Consider the following 12500-nt stretch of genomic DNA (forward strand, 5'->3'; position numbering starts at 1 on the left):
TTATTATTATTATTATTATTATTATTATTATTATTATTATTATTATTATTATTATTATTATTATTATCATCATTATTATTATCATCGTCATCATCATTATCATCATCATCATCATCATTATCATATATCATCATCATCATCATCATTATTATCAACCTGACAACATGGACATTTCCTGTTGACATCAGCCATCTTATTTGAGGGATTATTTATATTATTTTATATTCCTTCATGGCATGTCTAAGCAACGGTATATAATAATGCTGTAGCGGCAGGGCGTACTAATTATTTTTTAAAAAAGATTATATATATATAATATTATATCAAATGAGACTAATTTTTTGTACTCAAAATTATGAGGCTTCAAATTTACTTTTGCACATGGCGATATTAAAAAAATAATGATAACAGTATGGTCAAGGCTCGTTTTATGTTAGGACGAGTTTTCGGTCACCGATATGTACGAAAGGTATGTTAAGATTTGATTTAACTTCCGTGATAAATCACTATTTGACATTATATTTTGGGTTGTTGCTTATTTCCACTTTTCCAACCTGTCAAACGCTCATACATGATATTGAGTTATTCAATGAAGGTAGGTACATCTGTTATTGATATGTCCGGTTCCCCCTTCATTTACAATGATAAATTACCCTTCATCATGTTTTTACTTATCCGAGTTATTTAAAACCCCAATCAGTATATTGAGCATTATTGTAGCGAGAGATGTGATGAATGTTATAAACGTCTCGGGTTTGCCCTTAGTCGAAGGTGATGCTCAGTCCTTCATCGTTTTTCCCCCCAATGTTTGTAATATTAAGGGACCATATGTTATATAGAGCAATATCGTGACTGTGGTGATAGTAAGTATTACGACTTTTTAACAGAGGCGAATGTTATGAAATTTGAGTACGCCCTTTATCTGCCATAATAAATTATACTTCATCCATTTTTTTCTTTTCAGAGCTGTCAGCTACGCAGGATATATTTACTGACAGTGATTACCGTATGTCCTTCATTTCTTACCATAATAATTTTTCCTTCATCTCTTTTTCACTTTTATGAGCTATCAAGTCCCCATATATAATATTGTCAATACAGTGATACCGGTGATGATACTTATTAAGTGATAAATGATTTAGACATTTCGGGTTTTCCCTTCATCTACAAATATAAATCAGCCTTCATCACTTTTTTCACTTATTCGAGCTATTTAAAACCCCAGCCATTATATTGAGCAATATAAAGAGAGATAAGATTGTAAGTACAATTTATTACAGGGAGTAATGTTATAATGGTTTGCGCTAGAGGTCCTATAGGGTTGCTTAATTCTTTGCACATTGTTAGCCTAAACTTAGCCCGTTCTTCATGAGGTAACCATCCTTGTTGTTTCATGAGTTTATTTGTTATAATGATGGTAACAAGAAACTCTGGGCTCAAGCAGAAAGCCTTCATTTAAGAACCCCCCCCCCCCCCCCCCACTTCAAACAGGTGTTTTAGTTCTTCAAGGGGCTGCATCCCACCTTGGTCATGGCTCCTTGGTCCCTTTTTACATTAAAAAAAATAAAGTGAGGCATGGAACTTCTGACCCGGATTTTTTATTGGCTTATTTTGTGTCTGCATAAATCCATTACGCGATCTGGGCCATTGATCTAATATAACAGCACTTATTCCTTACAAGTGTGTAGTCAATTCTAATATCAATAATCCAAATTTTATTTAATCTAAGTAATCATTTAACTGTTTCCGGTTTTCATTATTTATTTATTTATTTATTTATTTATTTATTTATTTATTTATTTATTTCAACAAGTTTGTGTAGATGCGTGTGTTTGAGAGGGTAGAAGGAAGAAAGGAGAGAGATAGAGTGGGAGTGTCAGTGATTTTGTTTTTTCGTCAAAGATGTAGCAGGTTTACTTGTTCTCAATATTAAAATAAATTATTTTCTGCGAACAATCTAAGCCCTGTTGCAGGAGTCAAATGCCTGGCAATGCCATCAAACAGTTAACTGTCATACTCTAGAAAACTCGTACTTAAAAATTTGGCAAGAAAACTCGTCTTTCAAATATCGATCGATTTAAATGAACGTCACCTTGGTAAAAACTCTTAAACCTGGCACTAAGCAAATTAGAAGTAATTTTCCTCAAATTGATTAGTGAAGTATCCGTAACGCTACCTATATTTTTTTGGCTCTGTTCGATTTCCTGTTTACTGTTTGGTCCCTATTTGACAGATCATTGATTAATCCAATTTAGTGTATGCCGCGGAATTGCAAATATTATCAATTTTAGTCTTCCTTGGGTGTTTCTTTTTTACGAAACCCGACGAAACCTGACGAATCCTGACAAAGTTGTGGAAAGTGGGCAGTAGTGGGGAGCGAACTAGGGACTCAGAAGTGTACACCAGTGGGGGAGTGAATCTGGGACCATAGGAGGAGGGGGGGTGTTTCGATTTTTTTACGAAACCCAAGAAACCAGCCGAAACCCGCCAAAACCGACAAAACTTAAGGAAATTGGGCAGCATTGGGGAGTGAACACCAGAGGGGAGTGAACCTGGAACAGTGGGAGTAGCATATCGGAGGGAAATGATCATGACCATGAGAGATAGATATCAGTATGAATTGAGGCCGTGCTTTGGGAGGTTTGCATTAGAGAAAGATGAACCCGAGGCTATAGGAGGTGGGCACCAATGGGGAATGAACCTGTGACTGGAGGATGACACCAGTGAAGCTTATTTTTCCGAAGTCTATCAAAACCGTCTCATAAATTTAGACGTAGGTCACCGGTAGGTTTCGAAAAAAAATAAGTCGCCCACTGCTGTCCACTTCCCATATTCCTGGCTCCTCTCTCCACCGGCATATACATCTTGTAGACCCAGATTCATTTCCCATTGTGCCAACCTCCTTTTGTATCAAGCTCTGGAGCCCATGTCGGCTTCAAATCTCACTGGTATTCGCCTCCCATAGTCCCAGTTTCAGTTCCCTCTGATATCCTCTTCCTAAAGTCCTAGGTTTGGATGGTTTTGGTAGGTTTTGGAAAAAATAAGTACTCTTCTTGGCGGTTGGTAGGTTTCCTTCTGGGTTCACACCACACTGGTGTCCAAAACTCGTACTCCCGGTTTCACTTGTATCTACCTTCCGTAGTCCCAGGTTAATTCCCCATTGGTGCCCACCTCCTAAAGTCCCGGGCTCATTATCCTCTGGTGCCCACCTCCCATAGTCCGACCTCAATTCCCACTGGTATCCATCTCCCATTGTCCCAGGTTCATTTCCCACTGATATCCTCTTCCAATAGTCCCTGATTCACTCCCCACTACTGGACACTTCCCAGAACTTTGTCGGGCTTCGGCGGGTTTCGTAAAAAAGGAATCTCCTTCACCTTCCATCCTCCCAGATTCACTCCCCACTGTACACTTCTATGTCCCAAGTTCACTCCCTCATACTGCAAACTTTCCAGATCTTTGTCTGATTTCGTCAGATTTAATTGGGTTTCGTTGGATTTCGGCGGGTTTCGGTGGGTTTCGTGGGGTTCGTAAAAAAGAAACACAATGGTCTTCCGTACTGTCAGAAACCGTAGACAAATCAAAAAATAATGTGTACATTTTACTTAAGAAGGTGATATTTTTTTAATTGCCGTTGTCGTTTGTAGTTGTTATCAATGTGTTTCAGTTCCATTGTACAATGTTAAATGATCAATAAATTTACCAGAATATTATCCTTTTTTTCATTTTGAATTTTACTAATATTCAAAAGATTAGTCTATAGTTTTTTTCTTATCCGTCTTTTTTCGGCAAAACGCCGCACGAGATAATCTTATTAATCTCTAAAAATCAAATGATAATGCAACTAATACATATGATCCATTTTGATACTCCTTTCCAGAATTGGTCGATTGCACAGCTCATGAATTTTGCCAGAGAAGCTACAAGTATAAAAAGGGGGAGACTGTATTAGAGTAAGAAAATCTCGGTTTTATAGCCAAATTAAGTAGTAATAGTAGTAGTAGTAGTAGTAGTAGTAGTAGTAGTAGTAGTAGTAGTAGTAGTAGTAGTAGTAGTAGTAGAAATAGTAGCAGTAGTCGTAATAGTAGTAGTAGCAGTGATAGCAGTAGTAGTAGTATTAGTAGTAGCAGTAGGGACCCTTTGTAAAGCGCTTTGAGCACATTTAGTGGATATTGCTCTATATATACGCTCACCTTAAAACTCACGTAAACAGTGCCGAACGCAAACTTTTACAACTTTATAATATATTCTTGGTAATTTAAGCTATTCCAAACAAATGGGAGGAAGCAACAATCTTTCCAATTATTTCATAACAGGTTAACTCAAAAATGAACCTGCAAGCTACAAACAATTAGTATCACTAGCTGCATACGTAAATTGCTCGAGAGGGTAATCAAACAGAATACTTCTGTGACACCTTGAAAACCAACTCATTTTAATCGTCTTCAGGGAAGCAAGAAGTAGAATGATCAAATCACATTTATTAATCAACAATTAGAAAGGAAAGAAAAAAATACTTTTGACAAAGTCTGGACAAATTGGTTATTTATGAAACTCAAAGACTAAAATTTCCCATACTATTTTCAACAGCAACGCTTAACGTGTAGGACAAGAAATGACGCCGACTTGCCCATGTTATATTTTTTCCGGACAGAGATAATGCGGTTAATGGCCTCATCTTACTCATTTCACACCTAAGTATGGTGAGAAATTGTGAATAATAAGCCTTTACCAGGAACTGACCTATGCACTGTTCAGCACTCGAAGACATAATCTTCAGATCCCAATAGAGAGAGAGAGAGAGAGAGACAGAGAGAGAGAGAGAGAGAGAGAGAGACAGAGAGAGAGAGAGAGAGATAGATAGAGAGAGAGAGAGAGAGAATTTACAAACCGAATTAGGCCAGGTTGTGATGAAAATAATTGCCGAACCCTTTCTGCGGTAAAGATAATCTGCTCGTAGGACATCGCAATGCCATGAGAGCAATTCTGTCACTCATCGAGCCCCCTTTTTTGAAAGCGATCGTATTTGAACAACTTAACATATTCCAAACCATATCCAATTAACAACCACTCACCTCCCCCTCGCACTTAATGAAATAAGAAAATCTCTTCTTACTTATGCTAATACTATTAGTTCATTAGTCTTTTTCGTGCGGCTATGTGGTCTAGTAGTATGACACTCGCTTTCGGATCGGAAGGTCCTAGGTTCGAGCCTCGCGCTCGGCGCATAGTTGAGTCCTTGGAAAAGTCTCTTTACTCACATTCTCTCACCATACTCAGGTGTAAAATGAGTACCTGGTCGTTAACAGCCTTGTCTTTGTCCGAAAAATTGTAATATCGCCTAACAAGCGTCATGTCCTGTCCTACATGTTAAATGTTGCTGTTGACCAGGGATCCCTTGTAAAGCGCTTTGAGCACATTAGTGGCTATTGCCCTATATAAAGCTCAATTTTTTTTTAGCCTTTTTCTTTTGAAATAAAGTAATTATCCAAGGCAGCTGCCCTGCAATATCAATGTCTATGGCAACGGGTGAACATTTATTCATGACCTGTACGCTTTTAATCTTTCTAAATTACTAGTTATTAAGTGAATTCGGCTTTTAGTATTATTTCAATTAAAAGTAGTTTGTAAACACGCTACTTACCTTTATGTTGTAAACATTCCCAAGGTTCATCCTAGACAAATGACCTAATACAATGTTGGATTCTTCGAAAACTTTCAACAATTTTATTATGGAACCCATTTTGAGAACGTGTTGAAATGTGACCAATGACTCATTAGACCTGCCAATATGTGTACCAAGCAGCAGTCTTTCATACCCATAGGGCCCATGGAGTCAGAGCTTATCCGGTTTCTTTAGCGTGAAACGGATAAAACAATTGCTTGCTACCCTTTGGATATGACGCTTGTCTATCTCAAAGAATTTTCCATCTGATCTAACAGACCCAATATACAGGTGGGTAGACAGGTGGGGGGAGGGGGGTGTCGGAAGAAGTCTAAACCTGAATTCGGTCCTTTTATGTGTGGAGCAGGTGCTCTACCGACTGAGCTATTCCGACCCTCATGTGCATCTAGGTTACGACCTTTTAGTACAATCTCATATGTATCTCTTATAATGATAAAACTATTGTTGTACAAGATATATTCAAACCCCTAATCTTTTTATGTATTTAGAGGACACCAAAAATCTCTGGAATGCCTCAGTATAAAGTTCTTCAAATGTCCCAAGAACAACAAAATCCACGAATTCAGAAGAGTGGTAGAACAAGTATTGGACACCTGCGGCTTAGGTAATTAAACAGTACATTTTAACTAATTTGTGACACATCCTCCAATCGTTCGGACAGGCATAATTGGTTGTTTAAAATGTTTTTTAAAATGGATGGTACATTTTAGGTGAAACACTCACAACATCTGCCAGATGAAATGTACCAACACAAGATCCTTTATCGATTAAAGTCTGATTGACATAATTTTGTAAGAACTAATCTACGAACTAAGAACCTGGCGTTTTAAAAGCAATAAAAGAATAGCTGAGTGACTTTATTCTTGTATAATTTGAATTTAGATTACGTGATTCTGCTCTCTTTTTTTACATTTTTAAGGCCACCAGATAGGTGATTAGTTTTCTTTAGAAATCTGTCATCAAAGTCTGATAATCACTTTCTTGTGAAGCCAAAAATGCCACGCAGTATTGGCGAGCATGCGTTTGACTATTCAGCACTCCTAATCCTGACTCCCTTCCAAGATATATCAGAGACAGTAATGATCCATATTTTTTAAAACATCTTTAAACGTTTCACTGTAGAATTATATGGATTTGTTATATACTGAATGATTGAGTGGTTTATGTTCGAGTGAAATCTGTCACATTTCAAAGATCGAGCCAAGGGCAAAATTTAGGCTTACGCTAGGAAGAAAATCATCTGTTTCGCGGTGTTTCATTTTCACGACACCCAACGAAACCCCACAGAAACCGTCCAAGGCTATGCATGGGAAGTACACAGCAATGGGGAGTGAACTTAGGGACTCAGAGAAGTGGGCACCTGTGGGAAGTGAACCTGGAGCTATAGCAAGAGGATTTCAGAATGGAAATGAACCTGGGACTATGTGGGATTGATACTGGTGTGAACTGAAGCCCGACTAGGGAGGTGGGCACCATAGGAGAATGAACCTGAAACTATAGAAGTGCGCACCAATGGGGAATGATTCTAGGACTACGAGGGATAGTTAAGCCGGTAATAATTGAGGTGGGCACCAGTGGGGAGTGAACCCGGAATGGTACTTCTTTTTTTCCGAAACCTATCGAAACCTTCCTAAGTTATGGGATATAGGGAGCAGTGGGGAGTGAACCCGGGACTATTGGAAAAGGATATTAGAGGGAAATGAACCTGGCACTATGGGAGATGGATACCAGTGGGATTTGAAGCTGGGGCTACGATGGCACCAATGGGCTGACAGCATTGGGAAATAAACTAAGGAAAATGGGAGGTGGGGAATGAGCCCAGAACTGTGTGAGATAGACACCAGTCGGTAGTGAATCCAAAACAATGGGGGTGGTCACCAATGGCAATGATAAGATGACTATAAGATACAAGGGGCGAGTGAACGTGAGTTTACGAGATGCAGACACTACTGAGGAACGAACACAAGGTCGAGAGAGAAAACGCCAACCTGAGAGTGAACCCAAAACCTCCTGGTAATATGGGAAGTGAACACCAGTGGGTAACGAAACTCGGTCTATGGTAGGTGGGCACCCGTGGGGAGTGAAGCGATGACTATGGGAGGTGGGAACCAATGGAGATTAAACTCAAGGCTAAGGAAGAAGATACCTTGTGGAGAGTAAACCCGAGACTATCGGAGGTTAAAACCAGTGAGGAGTGAACCTGGGGCTACTGGAAGTGGACACATGTGGGGAACAAAACCAGGTCACACAGATGTGGATACAAAAGGAGAATAAAATGGGGCTTTGGGAGTACCGAGTGGTTAATAATGGGGGAGGGGGGGGGAGGAGAGGGATAAAGCTAGGAATTTCGGAGCTGGCCACCATGGGGGAATGGATCTGGGATTATGGGAAATGGATACCAGTTGAGAATGAACCTGGGACTAAGGGAGGTTTCGGAATAAAGAGGTACTCTTCTTGTTCATTCCCCGCTAGTGTCCAAATCACATATTCTTGGCTTCATTCTCCACTAGTATCTACACCTCGCAGTCCCCATTGATACTCACCTCATATAATTTAAGATTCATTCTCCTCTGGTGCCCACCTCTCAGCCCTGCTTCATTTACCACAGGTATCAATCTCTCATAGTCCCAGGTTCCTATCCCTCTGATATCTTCTTTCCATAGTCCCAGGTTCACTTCTCAAAGATGTCCACTTCCCTGAGTCCCTGGTTCACTCCCTACTGCTGCACACTTCAAATAACTTTTGAAATTTCGGTAGGTTTCAGTAGTTTCTGAAAACTGAAGTACCCTTCTGGGTTCACTCATCATGGCGTCCAAATACCATATTGCTGGCTTCACTCTCTTGTATCTACATCTCGTAGTCCGGGGTTCATTCCCCATTGGTGCCCATCTCCTGTAGTCTCAGGTTAATTCCCCTCTGGTGCCCACCTTCCATAGCCCGGCTTTAATTCCCACTGGTATCTATTTTCCATTGTCCCTGGTTCATTTCTCTCTGATATCTTCTCCCATAGTCCCAGGTTCACTCCCCACTGGTTTCCATTTTCCCAATTCCCTGGTTCACTCCTCACTGGTGTCCATTTTCCTGATTCCCTGGTTCACTCCCCACTGCTGCTCACGTCCCATAACATAGAACGGTTTCGGTAGGTTTCGTAAAAAATGAAGTATCTTTCTGGGTTCACTCCTCACTGGTGCCCACCTCCCATATTGCCGGCTTCATTCTCCACTGTCACGGGTTCATTCCCCATTGGTGCCCACCTCCTATGGTCTCAAGTTAATTCCCTCTGGTATCCATCTCCCATAGTCCCAGAATCATTTCCTTCTGATGTCCCGCTTCCATATTCCCAGGATGACTTCCCACTGGTGTCACTGCCTATAAGATAGAGCGGAGTCCGTAGGTTTCATAGGTTTTGAGAAAATGAAGTCCTACCCTTTAGAGTTCACTGATGGTCCCACATCCCATATTCCCAACTTCATACTCGACTGGTATCTACCTCTCGTCCCACATTGATTCGCCATTGGTGCCCATGTCCTGGAGTCTCATTTTTATTCCCTCTGGTGTCCACCTCCCATAGTCCGGCTTCAATTCCTACTGGTCCCATAGTTTTAGGTTTATTTCCCTCTAATATCATCCTCCATTAGTCCAAGGTTCACTCATCATTGGTGGAGACTTCGCTGAGTCCCTAGTACATTACGAACTACTGCATACTTTCTGTAACTTCGACGGTTTCAGCTGGTTTTGGCTGGTTTCTTTTTTTTATAAAAAAAACACCCTCTGTTTCCTATCAGAGATAATAAAATGCTTGAGATGAAATACAAATCTTATTCATCCTGTAAATTGCCGTATTTTGGAAAGACACGTACATAAATTTGGCCAGAAACTCGTCCTGCAAAAATAAAAAGAGCAAGGACTGTCGAATAGAATGCATATGCATCAATCTGTCTTTATTTGAATAATTAATTGCTTTAGTGATTTATTTATTTTTTATTTATCTATTTATCTATTTATGTGCTATTTTTTATAAATTTATTTATTTATAATTCATCTACTTATTTATTTGTTTATTTTTATATTCATCTATCTATTCAGTATTTCCTTCATTAACGTTCATTTAAAGTAGTAAAACAAAGGATAATTTGTAAGGATGGCACTCAATGGTTCAATTTGTTGCTCCTCGATTCAATCATGGTCGATAAGTATAGCTGCTCTCTCCATCCATGTTGTTAATTGTTTCCATTGGTCACGGTCCGGGGCCAGAGTTTTGAGGCTGTCAAGATCTTGTTGTGACTTTAGTACGGAGGGCACTGCAGTATTTCTTAGTTCTTCAGGGATTAATTCGGCCTTATCTGAATCCAGATAGTTCTGATATGTAGAGAGATCTTGTTGAGTGTAGTTACTATTGATGCTTGTGGTCTCCCTTCAAATTATTTGCCATAAAGGAAATATTCTGTCATTGCAGTTTGGGCTGGGATGTTATCTTCTCGACGTAAGATGTGACCAAATAGCCTCCGTCGCTGTTCTTTTATTATTGTACTCAGGTGTTGGACCATGGTTTTTTCATAGAGATCAGTATTTGTAATCTGTAATATTCCTCTACCGTTTGTCTAATTCTGTTGAGCTTGATTGTGCTTAAAACTTTTCTTAGCGTGGATAATAAAACGATGGGTCGCAGATTTTCTAAAAGGCCTTTCTTTTTATTTGGTTTATTTAGCAGAATGATTTTTCCACTTCCAAGATTGAGAACTTGTTTTGTCTGAAATATCTTATTATATATATCAGCTATTATTTGCATGCCTTCGTCGTCAAGACATAATTTTAGTTCTTCTACTCTAACACCATCTAGACCTGGCTATCTGTTGTTATTGTGCTTTTGTATGGCTTTACTTATTTCTTGGGGCGTTATAGGCGGTTCAAACTCTGAATTGGTAGACTCAAATGGTTCCACTACTTGAATACCCTTGGATTTCTCAGTGTAGTACACGCTTATAGTGTTTATAATTAATTTCTTTATCATTACATAAGGCCGTATTACATGTATCTTTGATTATAAGTACATTATGTGTTTTGTCCTTTAATTATATTCACCGCTTTGAACATTTTCATATTGTCACTCTTACTTTTTATTTCTGTCACAATCTCATCTATTTTCTTTTTGTTATTATCTATTGATTGAGATTTCATTTCTTTGTCTCTTCAATTTGCTCTTCGCATCCGTATTTGAGCAGCTGTTGATGTCAAGTCTCAGTTGTTTTTGCTGATAAGTCATGCAGTATTGGACAGTAATCTTGTTTTTGTGTACTCCTTCTCTCAGGCAGTGTTGTTTCCCTGCTCATCAGCACGCTTTGGACAAGATGTTGTTGAATTTCAGCTGGGTTAGAGGCATCCTTTAAATTCTTTGACGAAAGATTTGAAGCGAGTTTGTTTCTGAGATTTTCTTGACTAGGTCTCCTCTTAGACTCCTGAAGTCTTTGATCGATTTTCTAATTTGTTTGTAATACTTATGCCTTGGCTTGTTTTCATTTTCCGTTGGCCGGATCTTTGAAACTAAGAGTCTATGGTCTGTGGATGTCTTCATTCCTGCATATTTTCGTGAATCATTGAGAATGCGTTTGTAATGGTCCGAAATTATGATAAAGTCTATCTCATTGTACGTATTGATAATCTTATCATCAGAATTTTTCCACGTTCCTTGCAATATGGCGGGATGGGTGTTTTCAATTGATAAGTACTTGTCAATAACATAAATCGCTAAGTGCCTGTTTAGACGAGCTAAAAGGATTTAACATTAATTTAATATATTATTATTATTATTATTATTAATATTATTATTATTATTATTATCATTATTATGTGCGGCTATGTGGTCTACTGGTATGACACTCGCTTTCGGATCGAAAGGTCCTGGGTTCGAGCCTCGCGCTCGGCGCATAGTTGAGTCCTTGGAAAATGCTCTTTACTCACATTCTCTCACAGTACTCAGGTGAAAATGAGTACCTGGCCGGTAACTGCGTTGTTTTTATCCGAAAAATTGTAATATCGCCTAACAGGCGTAATGTCCCGTCCTACACGTTAAATGTTGCTGTCGACCAGGGACCCCTTGTAAAGCGCTTTGAGCACGTTTAGTGGATATTGCGCTATATAAAAGCTCAATTATTATTATTATTATTATTATTATTATTATTATTATTATTATTATTATTATTATTATTATTACTGTCATTATTATTATTATTATTATTATTATTATTATTATTATTATTATTATTATTATTATTAATATTATATTATTATTATGATTATTGTTAGTATTTCTATTATTATTATAATTATTATGATTATTATTATCATTATTATTATTATTATTATTATTATTATTATTATTATTATTATTATTATTATTATTATTGTTATCATCATTATTATTATTATCATTATTATATTTTTTTCAATGTGTTTATATATTTCATTAGATAAGTACCAGAAAAACGAAGTCTCCCCCGGCTGCTTCACGAGTAATGCATTTGGCTATAAACATACCTGTCAAGAGTTTCAACCGTGAGTAAAAGAGCGTAACACACACATGCCCAGATTTCCATATTTCGGCAGGGACGCATACATTACTATATATATATATATATATATATATATATATATATATATATATATATATATATATATATATATTAAAGTAAATTAAAGAATATCATAGCGGTGATATTGATAAAGTACTCACGTTTTTGTTTTCTAATTCATCAATATAGGCAGACAATTACACATCAGTTAGTGTTTGTGAGTGTTACGCCCTCTCGTGTAAATC

The 12500-nt window shown here is 38.1% G+C and overlaps 1 protein-coding gene across 1 annotated transcript in view; it reads left to right on the forward strand.

Moving 5' to 3' along the window:
- Positions 1-12500, forward strand: part of LOC144973486 (uncharacterized) — a 30972-nt gene that overhangs the window by 14025 nt on the left and 4447 nt on the right. Inside the window, exons 3-6 of the mRNA XM_078915967.1 lie at positions 965-1006; positions 3881-3953; positions 6175-6290; positions 12154-12238. Coding sequence (XP_078772093.1) covers positions 965-1006; positions 3881-3953; positions 6175-6290; positions 12154-12238 — 316 coding nt within the window. The remainder of the gene's footprint in view (positions 1-964; positions 1007-3880; positions 3954-6174; positions 6291-12153; positions 12239-12500) is intronic.

This window comes from Berghia stephanieae, chromosome 5 (assembly GCF_034508935.2).
Source record: "Berghia stephanieae isolate SIO BIC M18660-M18661 chromosome 5, UCSD_Bste_1.3, whole genome shotgun sequence".
Taxonomy (NCBI): Eukaryota; Metazoa; Mollusca; class Gastropoda; order Nudibranchia; family Aeolidiidae; genus Berghia; species Berghia stephanieae.